This window comes from Gavialis gangeticus, unplaced genomic scaffold (genome assembly GCF_001723915.1).
Source record: "Gavialis gangeticus isolate Ggan-Ray unplaced genomic scaffold, GavGan_comp1, whole genome shotgun sequence".
In the NCBI taxonomy this organism is placed as follows: Eukaryota; Metazoa; Chordata; order Crocodylia; family Gavialidae; genus Gavialis; species Gavialis gangeticus.
Genome location: NW_017729022.1, coordinates 23520218 through 23538083, shown reverse-complemented (window position 1 = coordinate 23538083; position 17866 = coordinate 23520218). Strand labels below are relative to the sequence as shown.

Sequence of the window (17866 nt, the reverse complement as noted above, 5' to 3'; positions counted from 1 at the left end):
CCAGGAGTGACCAGGAATAACGGTCACAAGCTGGCAGAGGGTAGATTTAGGCTAGATATCAGGAGGTGCTACTTCACAGTCAGGGTGGCTAAGATCTGGAACCAACTTCCAAGAGAAGTGGTGCTGGCTTCTATCCTGGGGGTCTTTAAGAGGAGCCTAGATGTACACCTTGCTGGGGTCATTTGACCCCAGTACTCTTTCCTGCCATAGCAGGGGGTTGGACTCGATGATCTGCTCAGGTCCCTTCCGACCCTAGAAACTATGAAACTACTAAAAGTCTTTACCTTGCACAGATGGCTTCACATGAAAACTGCTTCATGCTTGGAACAGCCATTAACTTTAATGGGAATTCTGTGAATGAAGCATTTGTAAAATGAGGCCCATACCTTTCCAGCACTGCTGCACCCAGCCGCAGCATTAATTGTTTATGAAACTCTGAGCACTCTCCATGGGAGTCTGCCTCTTTTTGTTCTGCATTTCGTTCCCCAAATGTCCTATGTGTTTTGTAATCTTCCTTTGAAGTGTCAAACAGACAAATACTAGGACCAGGTCCCTGAGCAGATTTATCAAGACGTTTAGCATTATTAACAGGAAACAATGTAGTAAGAGTGGTGAGTGTATGAATGAGTTCTGTGTGAATACTAAGGAAACCCCAAGAATATGTTAGCACAATGCAACTTTGATAAGATCATAATAGTGAAGCTCACATATGTGTTTGTATTACAACTTGTAAAAGGCCCCAATTGATCTCTATTAGATAATTGATGAAACAGTCCAAATGGATTAAGATAGCATGTTGGATAAAACCAGGATTTTTACTAGGTACAGGAACTACAGATTTTAATGGATTTTTAAGCTCTCAGCAGTTATTCTAAACAGGCAGGATGTAAAGCATAAAATTCTAAACCTGGCTGATTCACTTATAATTTTAATGGCTCCAAAATGTAGGCTACAACCCTTGGGAAAATAAAGCACACAAATCTCAATGGGGCAGACTCTGCTGTCATTTATACTGACGTAAATCCAAATACAGTTATTGCAAGTGTAGTTCACAATACAGTTCTACAGTCCCAAGTGTAGCTTGCAATACAGTTCTGGCAGTCTGGAAAAAAACAAACAAACTGTTTGAACAAAATGTTCAAAAAGAACGTAGAAATCGAAATAAAATAATATACTAACCACAACTAGCCTCCCAAAATTGTTCTTTTCCCCATCAGTGTGTGTGCACGTATACATATTACAGTAATAATAATAATTTCAGTGTGTGAAATATATATAAAGTTAAGTCATTCAAAGTGGGGAACACTGACTACCATTTCAACTGGTAAAATGAGGAATGAGCTCATGTGCAAATGGTTTTATGGTAAGCAGCTACCCTACACAGTCCTTTCTGCCATACTGTAAAACACACACGCAGTATATTCCATGAATGTAGTGAATGCTGCAATGTCCCTCCAGGGGAAAAACAATGAACCATGGAGATGGCCATTTTAATGAAGTCCCTTTTCCTCAAATGTATCAGCTAAGGTAGTCCAGTGGCTATGTAACACAATAAAAAGGTCCATTTTCCACCAAGAAATCAAGGGAACATTAAAGTTGGACAAACCAAGTAAACAGTGACAAAGAAGAAAAATCTGACAGTGACTGACAATTCCTCCCTATTGTCAACAAGCAAATTATACTTCATCAACAGCTTTTGGCAGGAGACTGATAAGAGTATTCTGTGAAATAAGAATCACTTTCAATGGTGAACGACGAAAAGATTAGAAAACGAACAGCTCATTATGAACATTATCATCTATAACATCACGATTACATGTTCCTCAACATATGACTTTTGCATGCAGTCTTTCACCTCTTGGAACCTTGATGCTTCCTGTTAGAGAGTTCTCCCTGAAGACTGAAAATACTTGGATTCTCCAGTTTAAACAGTTTAAGATGCAGCAGTAACAATATCAATAAATATGTATTCTGAACAGCTATTTAAATGGTACTTATTTTATTTTTTTCTTTAAGGTCTACAAAAACACCTCCATTTGGTTCTACAAAGGAAAAAAAACAACTGCTTTATTGTTAACTTGCTGGGTGGGGTTTTTTCCTTTTAAAATTTGAACATGAAATCAAATAAATTTAGGAAGAAAAGGAATGGTGCGTAGACATGTGGTTAAAACCAGGTAAGGCTAAGTCATATACAAAGTACATTACTGTTGGTACAAAAATGCTTTTCCTGGCCTGGGGTGCACGTAGTAAAATTAGAAGCCACCCCCTGCTGAGGACATTTTGCAGGTACTTACTGAAAAAAACCTCCTTTCTTGTTGAAAATCCAATAATAAAACTAAAACGTAATACTGAAATTTCAGATTAAAGCTAAGCTTAGTTCTACAATTAAGGGAACGGAAATAATAATACTTGCACTTGCAGCATGTCAGGACTTTCATTCAAACACCTCTACACACTTTCCAAATTTTATCACAACACCATTGAAGAGGTGCCAATCTGCATTCCTTTTGAGTCCTGATCTCCTATTTGGGTGTTCTAATGAATGCAGAAATCAGGCCCCAAGTGTCCCAAGTAATAGGTATTATCATACCTTTTATTTCAGGTGGGCTTGATTTGCATTTGTAAGGAGGTTCTTTCATACCACTAGCACTGTAAAGGGTCATAAAGTGGAAGGAAATAATATTTTACTGCTGAGGCCTTACTGCAAATGAGCACTAGGCACAGAGATAGTAAGTGGTTTGCCCAATACCACCCAGTGAGTCAGAACTGGAAAAGGGATGCAAAAGTCCTGACTCCCACACTTCTATTTTAAATTGAAAACATCCAAGGAGCCTATATGCTATTGACGGGGCAAATAGAACAATTTTATGCACAAGGAAGATGTAAGAACACACTATCATCATCATCAGGAGTCACATTTTTGTCAGGTACATCTCAAAATGATAGCTGGACAGCCCACTGATGTTGACACTCCTTCATCCATCTTGTAGAAAAAAAATATGCAAGCCTCTTTCGAGTTTTCCCTTATTCTATTCCTGTCACAGGCTGAATGAATGTTCAGCAAAAACTAGTAATAATCAGTTATTTTCAGATGTACAGTTCAAATGTGTTTCCCTCCATCATCTAACCTGAATGCAAGTGTAATTTACAAAATGTGACTGACTTTGATCTTAAAGCATATGTCAGGAAACTATATTTCTACTCCAGATTCTTCCACAGATTTCCTTGGGCAAGGCAGTTAACATCTATGGAGGATATTTGTGGTTTCTTTATCTGCAGCCAAACTTATCAACTGTAAAAACTGAACTGTAGGAGCAGAGATGAGTTTACAAATACCTAGTTATCTTGTTAGAAGCACAGTAACTGAGAACTGCATCTACAGCAGAACTGTGGGCACAAATATTGAAAACGGTGGACCATCCTGTTGACAGTACGATCAATGGACACACCTGGCAGTTAGGGCTGTAAAAAATTAGGGAGTGCCATCAACTGAAAATTAATGTTAAAGAAACTAAGGCCTATTCTGTAATACAAAGCTTTGCCAGGAGAACAAAATTCTGAGTGCGTTCAAATTCAACAGCTTCTTCTGCAGTAGCAAACTTCCTTCCTTCCAGCAGTTACTCCATCTCTGCCAAGTGGACTAAGCAATAAATGAAAGGCACTTGAAGATACTCCTGCTTGTTCTTCTGGCTGCCATAATCATTCAGTAGTATAGGCTGTTACCGGTAGCTGCGGGCTGTCGCTTCGAGTTCTGGCAACAGGGAGGGGTAAGTATAGATACAACCTAATTTTTTGATCAGTGCCATTAATACCTGAGATTATGAATTGAAACCAAAAAATAACCCCCTTAAATGTCAGTGTACTCTTCAAATACTGAACCTGCATCTTTACATGCCTCTTACCTTTGCCCATGGAAATATACTTTTTTTGGCCAATTCTGAATTGAATAATTTCCCTTTAATAACTTTAGAAATGCAAAGTACTGTTTGCCTAATTTGAACATGACTAACGAGGGGTGGAAGTCAACTGATGTGTTGACCTTTCTGATAACATCAATTAAAGCCTTAGCTAATTTTAGATGATGGAAGATTCTGTGTAAAAATCACTACTGGTATAGATGAGCAGCACTCCTTGACAAAGTGAGTTGCATTCCTTTTTATCAACAGAGAAATTTAGTTTCCAGGTTTGAGCAGGAAAGAAAAGTGTGGTATTATATAAAAAATTTTTAACTGACTCTTATCTTTAACCTAGCCATGGCTTCCAGAGACATAAAAAAGTACATATCTCTCTAAATGTATCCAAGATAAAATGAATATGTTTTTAATGAATGTTTCCATCCATTTGCTTCTAGAATGGAGAATGCATTTTCTCCCTCCTTGATAACGAGCGGAAAAAAACTTTGGCAAAAAAAATGGTAAAATTACAGAACTTAAAAGATGTGCCAATACTGGGAGATCATTTTAATGTTGCTACGTAAGTTGCTTTTCCTACCATTCCAAACTTTCAAGAGAGGATCTGTTTTGGAAATTATCCTATTTAGAAACCAGATAAATAACTGTGAAAGTTTTCATAACTTAATTCATGGTCTTTGCCTACCCTTTCAGCTTAAGTAGGACAATGGTAGTTTGTCTATGAGAGCTATAAAAGTCCATCTATGATCTTTTGATGGATAATATTATGACCCTTCATAAACAACAATCTTGCTTATGTTGATGCATATCATGCACATGACAGAAGCTGAAATTACATTATATCATAGGTAACTCAGAATCTCAATCACTTTAAAAAAATAAGAAATTAAGGTAGTATAAAAGATGGAACAACAGCAGAACTCCTTCTGATTTGCTCTAAGCAAGATAGTAAGGAAACAACCAGTACCATTAAAAGTTGAAAGAATATTAAATAGCATTATTCAAAAAGCATTATGCTTCCCAAGTGTGCATAACTGAATGCACATCTAAAATATTTAATAAAAATTAAGCTATGCTATTTTCAGTTACATAAATAACCTTCTTTTTAATACACCATCTCAATGTGCATGTTGAAGCATACCAGCCTTTGCATGTCAGTTCTCCACATTTTACAACAATCACATTATGTCCCAAACACTGCCAGTCAAGTAACCTATCCTAACTCCAATATTTATTCTTAAAAACTGAACCTCTATAGTTCAATTTAAGGGGATACTGATAGAATCTTCCTTATTTAAAACAAATCACTGAGTTAGAAATAAGAAAATTCACATCTTCACATCACAATATGCTACATTTTCAGATGGAGACAGAAAGGTCTCTTACATTATGGGTTGAGAAAGACCATAATTACAGCAATGAAGGAGCCCTGATAAATTAATGGTGGATCTAGTGATTCCATCCTCCCTGGAGCTACAATTTTGTCTTCATACTTATTTCTACAGGTTCTAGAACAGTGGGGCCCCAATTCTGATACAGGCCCCTGAATACTACAGTAATATAAATTATTAAATACTATTGATAAACCTCCAAATTCATAGATCAGTCCTTTCAAATGGCACTGTAAAATAATTGGAAGCAAAAGTTATCGAACAGTAGTTTCCTTTCCTTTATTTTAAAGGCAGTTAAGCTGATTTGCCAGCATAAATTGAAATCCTGACCCAATGAAGCAAATGGCAAAACTTCCATTGACTTCAAGGGAGAAGAAGTACACCCTCAACCTTTAGAATGGTCAAATCATCTGTAACTTGTGCATTGAGAAACCATGTTTTCTTTTGTGTATGTGTTTGTTTTACTTCCTACGAATCCAAAATGCACTATTTAATGCATCTGGTATGGGGAAAAAAAGACTCATGAAAGAGAGAAAGTCAGGTTATCTGAACAACTCACATTTCTCTCTTTTATTTTCTAGTGGATGTATGTGTATGAGTGCATGCTTTATATGCTCTTGGAAATGAACTACTCTATTCTGTTGTTATAAGCATGTTATTGTTAGAATTTCATCCCTTCTGTACACATTCCATTACCAGACAGTTTTCATTCCATTATGTCAGTCATTTTTCCCATCATCATAAAACCCTTTACAGATTTATAACATTCGCATGTCAAGTTTCTGGATATTCCTTGTTATTTTATGTGATGCTGTAATGCCATATGCTGAAGCTGGGTTTCAGTTTAAACAATGCGGAGGTGAATTGGACAATGCCAAAAAACTATCTGGAGACATAACAAAAATAATGGAAATAAAAAAAAATCTATATAGCCTTTTAAAGCATCAACTTCAGAAACCGGTGTCAGGTTTCTCCATTAAACTGACGCTTGAGAGCACTAGAAGTCAGTTAAATTTCCAGAAGTTTTCAAAACGATCCCTTGGAATAAACTGAATTATAATTGCTTATTCAGTCTCCTGCTCCAACCCTCACCCCATCATTTCCCACTCATTACTGGGCTTACACAAATGCAAAAAGAGAAAAAACCTAGAATGCAAGATCTTTGGGGCAGGGCAATGGGGACCTGTTATGGCAAAACTCCCACCAACCGCAATGGAGCACTTCATGCCCTTGTCATCTCTGGACACTGTCATGCATTCCTATGGTATTGTAACAAAAAGAGCCAGGCTGCTTCCTCCGCAGGTCCCATTTGCATTGGAGAACCTAAGTCAGATTCCTGTACCGAGATCTCTAAAATTAAAAGGGCAACAAGCTCATAAAGAGCTGTTTTTAATTATTACAACAGAATTCTCCTCTCACCAAAAATCCTCAGCGCGCTCATGGATGAGCAACTGTGTTCACAAAAAAACTTGTGCTCACAGATGAGGTCTCTTGCAATTGAAATTAAATTCTAAACCCAAACGTATTATTCTATCTGGGTCATCCCTGTTATCTTAAATGTTCTTCTTCAAATGTCTTTACATTCAAGTGGCTTTTCTTTATAGCTCAATATGTATTTCCAAAACAGTCTTTTGTTCTTCATTGTTAGATTGGCTTGCAAGGATCTCATCTTGGACTGTTTCTCAAACTACATATTTCTTTACTAAAAAGATAACTTCTGGTAAAAAAGGTATCTACTCTCTACTCTGCTTACTTTATCCCCCCGCCCTCCCCCCAGTTTTATACTAGTCAAAAAGATTTAGTCCCTCTTCTGAAAAAAATTGAGAGTCACAAACGTTAAATACTTAATTTGAACAGGCAGAAAGACTGGCTACCGGAATTCTACAGAGGTCTGTTAGCTAGTATGTCTCTACAAGTGCATATTGAAGGAAACAGCAGAAATAATACTTTACAATTTGATGAACAATATATGACACAACCTCTAGACTCACAAAAAAGAGTTACAAACTTAGAAAAATATCTACCGTATACAATTCCAACCCCTCCCAAAGAAAAAGGAAATCTATACATTCCTTCTTTTAATTGATACACAACTGTTTAAAGTAATACCTAATATAAATGTATTGGATTAAGAAAGAAAATAACCACTAATGTATTTTAAAAACGTACATGAAATTCATGTGATAAGAGGAGGAGTTTTCTGAACAGAAGCTAGATTTTAAAACACAGTGAGCTACATGTTGCCATCTGTTTTCAGGCAGAATCCCTCACTGACTAAAAATTGTTGGCATGATAATGGCTCACTTAACAATATTTTTTCATGGATAAAATGCAATATAACTCTCCATTTCACCACATGCAAAGCCCATAAGCCTAACTCAAATCGTAAAAGAGCAAAGCAGAAAAGAGAAAATGGCACTTGTGTTTTCCAGAATCTATAGCATTGTATCACTGTTGGGTGCAAACTTGTACATTTTGTCTAAAATTCACAAAAAACAATCATATAGCATGGGACTGTGTGTGTAAAGACATCTGCTTGCGATATTTGCAACAAGAAAATATTGCTGTGTTTGAAAATAAACCTTACTCTCAAAGAAATGAGCACCATTTGCTGGAAGAAAGTGACTTGATATTCTGTAAGATAGTCAATAATTTATGCAGTTCAAACTCTTCAACTGAAGGATTCTACTGAACTTAATTCTGCACTACTGCTACCTGGTCATCATACTATAAAACAATATATCACCTTTTTTCCTCTTCAGAGAAGATGCCTCTTAATTTCTAACTACAATTCAAATGGTGACTCCTTCCATTCCCACAGAATTAACAACTTCATGCAGCTACCACATCATGAAATGCAAATGTAGGTGGCTTTGTTGTAATAAACAATATATTCACAAATACATAGTCAAGCCTAGTAAATCCTGGAAAATCTTACAAGTGAGCTGACATTAACTAATATAATGGCACTGCTGAGCTATTTATTATTTGCTTCCTGTAATCCACTTTTGGAGAATATTACCAAATTATGTAATTTTGTACAAATCATCTAATTTCCTAAAGTCATTTGGTTTCTTTGTGTACTGATAGTCTACCTACTCTAAACACTGTAGCCATAAACAATACACACTGTATATGACTGTCTAAATTTGCTCCACAAAATTGCAGGAACATCCTGGGGTCCTTTTATCACTGGATGACAATACAGGACTATTTTTAAGGTGTATGGTAAAGTCATTGCTCTCCTCTTGTACTTAGCTGCTGACACCTTGGAGAACCTGAGTCATAGTTGTAAGCTTCCTGTGGTGCTGTTTTAGCTCTAGGAAGTATGGATGCCTTGACAACAGTCTTAATGCACAATGGAAAGAAATAAGATGAACTAAAGAGGGAAAAAATGACAGCATCCAAATGAAGATAGGGAGGAAGGAACATAATGAAGGAATGAAGACGGGGATGAAGAGAGATAAGGTAGGAAAAAGGTACAGAAAAAAAGTTGACCAGAAATGGGGAAAGTAAAAGGTAACTGAGGAAAGAAAACTAGAAGAGTAATTTGTTATAGAGCATATGGCTGCACCCTCAGTTTCTTCCATTAAACACCTGCTGTTGGTTTTCACATGCCGTTCTCCTTGCTTTCCTTTTGGGAGTGTGCACATCAGGGAAAGAAATAGAAAGGGAAAGAGCAGAGGGAGGTTTCTCATCAACTTAAATCCTCAAGAACACTGGATCTCTAGTCTCCAGAGAAGCAAGGGTATGTATGTTCCAAAAATGCATTTGCTTCAAGATCAACATCTAGGAAATCAACAGAAAGTAGGGGGAGGACAGGGGGACCAGACCAAAACTTTAAATTTAAATATTCCACATCACCTAGTCTATGAGACATAAAGATGGCCCAGACAGGAAAAACAAAACAGCAAAACATCAAATGCAAGTTTCCTACAGTATATATTTGTTCTTTTTAAGGATTTGAGGAGAAATGTACTCCGTTTCCCAGGAAGAGAGGAACATTAATGAGATAAAGAAGGTTTTTTAACTTTATCTTGTACATGCTGCATTTGAATTTTATCATCTTCCATAATCACCTTCTGAAGCCTGATAATACCCCCTTTAACCTTTGTTACTCAATTACTGAACAAGTTATCTCATTGTTACCCTTTTTTGAAGGAAGAGTTGAGGCTCTTTTCATGCTGATAAGAGACGCACATAAGTATTCACTCCCAGCAAACATTTAGTAGTAAAGTGCCTTGAGCAAACTATCAGAGTCTAAAGGTAGGAAGTTGTGATAACTTTTCTGCTACCTTAACCCTTTCATTGATCTACTAGAATAGAAAGAAATGGAAGATAGAAATTCTTTTTCCAAATTAAATGCTTTTTTAAAGAAGTGATTTTAAAACTTGTTGTGTAAAGAAAAAATAGATTATATAACTGGAAATGAAATATTTACCCATTTTCTGGGCCGGCCTCTGGGTCGTTTTTCTCCAGTGGCTTCTGCTTTCTGTAAAGTGAAAAAACAACGTATTTTATCTTCCGACATTATTTAGTAGTCCTGGTAACTGAGAACATATTTCCTGTAATATTACCCTTTAAGATATATCTGCTGATTTGACAGATGGCACCAAGTCTCTGTCTCTCTCTACCTTTCTTATGGGTGAATATGCCTACTTTCCTGTTTCTAACATTTCATAGCACTAAAATTCCCTCTGGCATAGCGTTAAAGCATACAGTCTTTCAAGAGGAAGGAAACAGATTTTAAGAACTGACTATTTATTCTGCCATTTTTATCTATAGTCTAATGATGATGTTCTTTGCCCATATACTTGACAAAAGCATCTCAGCTTCAATATGCAAACATAACTTTTAAATTCTGAGTAAATCTTTCATCATTCCAAAACATGCCTTCATTTTCCAGAGTTGAAGCAAAATGAACAGGAGGTATCCTCAAAATAACAACTCATACTTAAGTACAGTGGTGGATACCACAGGATTAAATAAAGGAAACCTGAGTTGTACCAGAAACTCCACCATTAATTTGCTTGGTGAGCTTGGGATACATTTATCTTTGTGAATCACTTTGTGATCTTTGGATAGAAGAGTATATCTCAAGGATTATTATGTATTAGCAGACGCTATCACTGTGCTCATATCTGTATCTAATTAATCACAACAGTAGCCATGTACATAGACAAAGGATTAATTCTGGCCCTGCTAAAGTCAATGGGAGTTTTGACTTTACTGCAGTAGAGACAGGATTTTACCTTGTGTGCAATGACATTCCCTTTGAACGAAGACTTGTTTTATACCTGCTGCATTATAAGTTTCCAAAACCCTGCTTCTTCATGGTGTGTGTGTGTGTTTGATTTTCCCTCAGGAGTCAATTGTCTCATTATATAAATCCTTTATTGGCAAATCTCTGTAACAAGCACTGTAATGCCATGCCATGTAAAGTGAATCCCTCTAAAGAGAATCTGAGCTGAGGCCAATCTCTACAAACCTTGCACTATAAGTACAGTGGAATGACTTTGAAATAAATCTCACCAAGAAAAAACCTGTGAAAAATAAAATTCACACTCCTAAAGGGCAAAATTATCACTCAGACTTGTTAAAAGAGTAAACTTACTCTTTAATAACTTATACCAGTGTTACTTGTAAGGTGAAACCCTCTTATGAGAATACATGTTAAAGTACATTTGCTGTATTCTGTAGCTGTCTATTTCAGAGGTTTTGTTTCCTTTCACAACCTTTGTTTTTATGTCCCTATAACTTTGGATGATGCAACTAAAGTGATCTTTAGCTTAAAATGTCTGTTATACCCTGTGCTTATGTTTATTATTGAACTAATCAGAAGCATACATATTAAAGAAAAGATCTGTTTTAAATGTTCTTAAATAAACACCCCCCTGCACATACAATTTTTAAGTTTTATAGGACTAAATTAAAGACCATTCTGTTAGTGTCTATAAAAACCAACACGGACCATTTTGAAAACTATTGCAAATAAACTTTATTGTAATTTAACAAACTAAGAAAAGACAAAAATAATAAGCTTAACTAGACTATGTAAAGAAGCTTGATTAGAAGGATAACCTGAAGATTTCTTTGAATAGGTAATCTTAACTTCCTCTTATAAACTGTCATGCAGTGAAGCTGTTTACCATTAACAATGCTATTTCACCCCAGAGGTGGCTACATTACAGAAGTGGATAGTGTTCCCAGCAATGTATCATTTGTCTATCAGTTTGTAAAGTACTTTGGGATCCTTTGGGTTCAAAGGCACTACATTACTGGTGTATATGATTTCCACCTTATGTTAGAAGAAAAACATTTCCATGGCTCTTATCAAAATCAAATCTCTCCCAGAGGTTATCTGGGCAACAGCAATGCATTCCAGTTATTATGTTTTGGTACAGAGAGGTGCTGTAAGTAAATAGGAACGTTTCCATAGACTAAACTGCAGAAGATGAATGACAAGGATTTCCAGAATGGAAATTTTATCTCTCTTCTAAGAAGGGCCACAGACAAAACACTTCTTGAACAAGCAAGAAGGAATAATAATGCTCAAAAGTAGATGATAAAGAACTCTAAGAAGCAGTCCCATTTTATTTTTCAGCTGGATTTTTTTTTTTTTTTTTTGCCACTCGTTTCGTAAACATAGCACACATTCACCCTGGAAGCTAAATGTGGTTGTTTGATTTAAATACCTGAAGGGACGGTCAAATAATTTCATGTTTTTCCAAGCAGTTTTAATTTCCTTAACAGAAGGACAGGCACACCAACCCAAGAGCACTGCTTTGCCTCTTGAACAGATATTCACAGCAACAAAATCCATCTGTCCTAATAGCTGTTTGCTTTCATTAAAATGTTGTGTCTAGAGTGACAGACAAACCAAAGCCAAGTCACCCAAAAATAACTGAGAGTGTTATTTAGGCAAGCAGTCTCAACTACCCACTACAGTTCATACCTGCTTTGCCGAAGGTAACTGTGGCTTGAATCTTCTGATGCTGTGCTTAAAAGTAAGATACATTAAGGTAGGTTATATAGCTCATCATGTGACACAACATGATAAGGCCTGACTTCGCTCTCCCTAACATGACACATGTAACACCACCTGTAAAATAGGAGGGCTGGGAAAGGTATCAGACAACCAGTTTAATGGTGTTTTCCAAAATATTAAAACTTTTATGAACAACATGAAAAGTATCTTTTTCCGTGATAAATTTTAGGAATAGAAGTAGTTTAAGCAACTTTTTGACCACAAGAGATGCCTCTGAGAAATGGTGTTTTTCACGCGATCACCAGTTGGATTTAGTCTGTACAACTGGTGTTCCAAGGCTAGTTGGACTAAAGAGAGTTAATAGGCAGTGGACAGATTTGAAAATCATCTAAGATTTGGCAGTATAAGGCTACCTGCCCTTTGCTTCACTAACAAAGGATGCCATGGGTTCAGCAAAGGTAGAACCTGACTGTCCACTATCACCACCTCCTTGATGCAAGGGTGTGCACTGCCGAGCAGAAACTGAAATTGTAGTGTTGAAGGCAATTAACAAGACAAGATGGGTGTGAATAATTTAATGGATATAAAGTGTTCTTCAGGCATCCACCTATTGTCAAGCAGGAACCCAGATGCAACAGAATCCAAACTTTGTACATTCTAGCTGACTTGCAAAATGATCTGTTGAGACGTCAAGATAAAATGTGTCAGAGGTATAGGTCAGCTGGAGTAACTGATAGCTTTCCGAACACAGATCACTGTTGTCAAACCTAGTCAAAAGAACTTGCACAGTGAAGGGGCCCTTTTGTTGAAAGTCAGTTTGTTACAAAAAATTGAAAGACACCTAGGAACTGAACAGATAGAATCCATGTCATCATGTTGACCTAGTTTAACTCTAAACTGGGTTTTGCCTTCTTCTCCTGCCTTCCCACATATTACTCAAAACATCTTGTTCTGTGATATCTTTCTGTCAGATGCAGTCACCACTTGCGCATCAGATACCGTTTCCCTTTAAGCTTCTTATGGACGGTCCCAGTTTTAAGAAGTGAAGCATGGAAAACTCAACTGGATTTTCCAAGTACAGTTTAGAATAAAATTCTGGCTCCACTGATATCAAGGGCAACACTTCCACTGACTTTTACAGGGCCAGGATTTCACCCTTAGACAATTTAATTACATGACACATGGCCCTCTGCAAGGCAAACCGTGGCCATACAAAATGGAAATAACAGAAAGTTTAGAAATATACAGTACTATAAATCCTGTTTTGTAAAGTACACTTTTCTGAACTCAACTGGTTTTTTTAGTTATTTAATTTCATTCTATTAAAAACAAATTACTCTGTCTGTTACAGCTTCAAGTAGATTTAAAACTCAACTGAATGTGAATTTCCTAGAACTTTTACTTTTCTAAATCTACAGGTTGCATATCTGATGTTTTCACTTGTGGCCCATAGTCTCTACTACTATTGTGCTTACACCATAAGAGTTTCTTCGTTCTGAATGAGGTAAACTTCATGCCAGTATTTCTATCAAGCACAACTACAGGACCTACACAAAGAAAAGTCCTGAATCCTTAAGAAAAAATGGAGATGTGATAGTAATAGTGCTCTACCTAAAAAATAAACGTTAACTCTAGAGCACCCAAGACATGAACAGTGGGATGTCAATATTTTGACCTTTTTTTTCAAAGTAAAACAGTTATTTCTTAGAAACAGAAGATCTTTACTTATTTTACTATTTTTTTCACAAATGATTTTAATCAGTAACAGCAAGTCTTGTTCAGAAACACAGTCCTTAATAATAGAGCACTCAAGTGCAAGGTAATTAGAGTCCTTTTGTGGCTGTCTCCTACTTGTCATCTCTGAACACGTTATTTGTATTCACTCTTTGTAGAATATTAAACCCACTGAGCGACTGCTTTGGGATTTTTCCCTTCTGTTTGGTAGAAGGTAGGCTTACCTTTTGTATTCATTAGAAAATAAATCAGATATGCATTATATGTAAATCAGGTTTTATGTGTGTATTACCTGAAATTAAGGTAATTGCTACATTGTTAGCTGTCCAATTGGTCTTGCAACATTCTGCATATATTGTCAAGTTTCACACTGCTAATTTCCTAACAAGCACAGTTTGTTTTCAAATGCCCCAAGGCCAGTTTACTAAGGCCAAACACAAGCTCTGAAAGTAAAATAAAACAAAAACACCCCCAAAACACCCACCACGCACCAAGGAATTTTAAATACACAACACAATCAAAATCTCAGGGCAAATTGTGCCTCAACTGATTTAAAGGTATTTACTTTTTTAAAGTATAATAAAACAAAGCCCCAGTACTTGTCTGAGTATTTTTAGCTCCCTGCCAGTTTGTGTAATACATTTTTAATTGTGATGTGTAATGGTTTGCAAGAGAACACCCAATCAATTAATCATGAGTGCCTTCTCATGTCTGCTCTGTGGGTTCTAGTGGTGTACGTTTATCTTACATGTTGTGAACACTATAGTACATTTCAATGAGCTCACTTTGAAAAACACAGGCCACACACTATTCTTTAGAAATTCCAGCAATTTTCAGCTGTATGTATAGCAACCAAGTTCACATGCATAGGGTCTTAGCCAAAGTTAACAAGCACTGCTTTGAGAGTTGAGAGGGTAGCGAAACCCTTACATTTACAGATACAGATATATAGCTACAGACATAGATGTGTCATCAGAAAGTTACAAATGAAACTCATTATTTTAAAATGATACTTACAGATACAATTGAATCTTCATTTTAAATGTAAACTTATCAAATCATTTTTACTAGCAAAAAATTATCAAAAAGAAATTGTATAAAATAAAACCTGAAGAATTCAAATGTGAAGTTACAACATTTGAAGGAAGGTTTAAAGATCTATTTTGAAAAAAGGCAGAAAAATAGTTATTTGAAATATGATGCCAAAATGTTTTGCTTTCCTCCTACCCCCACCCTTTAAAAAAGCTGTATAACTGTTTTACACTTTGGAAGATTGAATAAATACTTTGCATTTGGGATACATTTAATATTCCTGTTATCAAAAAAGCTAAAAACAAAAATCAGACTTACATTTTTTGGGGAAAACACCTAGGATGTTTTTAATGATAAATAAGACAATTGCACGCTGGTCAAATTTTATTATAAACAACATCCTGTAGGAGTTTGTCATAGTTACAGAGTTACTTAGCCAACTCTGAAAATCAAAAAGACGCAATGAACTTGTTCAGGTCTCAATCCACACTAAAGAGTAGCAACAGGCACCAAAATGATCTGAAACATAACTGAACTGCATTGCATACCATTTCTATAGTAAGGAAGCCCTTTCTAATTTATGTTGATTTTAATCCCTACAGATTAATTAAGAGATTTCAGTATTTCTAGTAGGACCATCTTTTAAAAACATATTTTTACCATTTTTAAAATTTGCTCTTGTAATATTACAAATAGCAACATGACACAAAGCAAAATTTACTCTTCTGATAGTAATCATCAAAATTTGGATTTTCCAAAATAGTAAAAGTTTGTCCCATCTCTTTTGAGCTAAATATAAACCATTCAATAATGAATCTGAAATATACGTTAACTATCTAAAGAAAAAAATCTACATAGCTAAATAGGTTGCAACACAAATTATGTTTATCCATTTTAAATATCTAACTGAAAAGTATATTTACCAGCTTAAGGATCTTTTGACAGAATAAATGCTTTGTTTTGTTTTGTTTTGTTTTGTTTTGTTTTGTTTTGTTTTGTTACAGTCCAGGCAGTAACAATGGTATATTAAGCATAGTAGCATATGTTCCATAAAGAAACACTCAAAACAGTTCAAATAAAATGGAAACTGAACCTACAGTCAACCCCTAATAAATTAATATTTATCACTAGCTAGCACGGTAATTTTTAATACTGAAAACTATCAAACCTAACATGGTCAGTACCCATAGGCACACTGACAAAAAAACCAAAATTAAAAAAACACCCAACCATATTCCAACACACACTTTGCCACCTAACCCTTCCAAAGCAAAAGGAACTGATACATTTAAGCACCACAGTTCCCTCCCAGATTTTGTAAGCTTTTGTTTTCAACTTTGTACCTGCAAATGAGGGCTAACTGCAGTATAACCGTGTCCATAAACATGACCCCTGTATTTATTCCCAACACTAGATTCATGTTCACCAAAAACTCTTCATCTATATCATTCCTTTTGTCACCATTATTCTATACTACACATTTGCTAATTTAAATAAAATTAAGGCAGATTTTCAGATTAAATTTATTGTTTAAGGTCTATGAATTAATGGGAGAAGAGATTGACTTCACTGAACTCTCTCTTCGCTGAACCCTACCTTTGCTAAACATATTCAGAACCACCACAGTATGCAGGAGCTACCCACACCAGATAATGCTAATAGCACAAAAGACTAATATCCCTTCAAGCAAAAGTCACTTTGAAGCTGATTACCAAGCAATATGCATCAAACCTTCACTATAACTCACAGTTTACCATCTTTTTTCAAAGCAGTACATTTAAAAAAATCTACACATAATTGGAATGGCTTCTAATTACCATGTTTGACAAAACACTTAGTTTTAGTATACAGCTTTGGTTTCAAGCAGTGGTGTAAATGAGCAAGAAATTAACCTTTTTTTCTTTTCCTTTTAAAATCCCAAACTAAAAAAAATTCTAACTAAAATTCAAAAGGTTGAGATTTGCTGCAGACAGCAAAGAGGTCAATAAATATATCAAATGTGCCAAGTCACATCACTAGTTTATAGGTTATTCAAAAAGTAAAATGCCCTGTATATGTTCTGTGAAATAGGATTTTCCTTCAGCAAATATCAGCTCTGATCTGAAAAGGTAAAATACAGGCAATAGGTGGCTTCCCTTCCTAAAACTGCACTACCGTTCTGGGCTAAATATATTAAATTATTTGGACTCTAACCACTGAACAGATGGCAATGGTAGAGACTCTCTCTAATCTCACCTTCTGAGCTGCTTTAGAGGGACTCTTGTTTTTGCTTCCTTTAGGTCTTCCTCTTGGTCTTTTAGGAGATGGCTCTCCAGTTGGTTCCTAAACACAGGAAAACAGGCTATTGTGGCAAGAATCTCCAAAAGAAACTATCCAAGTACAAACTACAACCGAGCCACTACTCACAACACATTAAGTGTATAAAAGAGACATACATTTAAAGGAAAATAAAGGTTAAAAAAAGAGAACTCTATTTTGCAGCTTTAAAAATAAAAAGCTTCATTTCAACTGCAATCCAGTAACAAAACCCTGAAAAGTTGGCAATTTCTAACAAAAGGAAAACATACCTGAAAACATGTTTTGTTGGGGGCTGTTTGTATTTTAAAACAAAGATGTCTATCAAAGCCTTGGTGGGAGGAGAACTGTTCAAAAATTAACACTCTTGACTCGTTTCCCCAGAATAAAACAGAATTATTGTCGGCAATTTCCAGCCCGTTTGCAAACAAGGGTTGAGAGCCTGAGAGGCTAGAAAGCAATCTGCAATCTATTTTCTCCTAAGGGCACCAGTCGTTTGGGAGGGGGTGGGGTGG

At 35.9% G+C, this 17866-nt stretch overlaps 1 protein-coding gene across 1 annotated transcript in view; it reads right to left on the bottom strand.

The window, feature by feature from the left end:
* Positions 1-17866, bottom strand: part of HMGA2 (high mobility group AT-hook 2) — a 230941-nt gene that overhangs the window by 212667 nt on the left and 408 nt on the right. The window contains exons 2-3 of the mRNA XM_019514675.1: positions 17292-17378; positions 9744-9794 (exon numbers count right to left, since the gene is read on the bottom strand). Of these exons, the coding sequence (XP_019370220.1) occupies positions 9744-9794; positions 17292-17378 (138 nt within the window). The remainder of the gene's footprint in view (positions 1-9743; positions 9795-17291; positions 17379-17866) is intronic.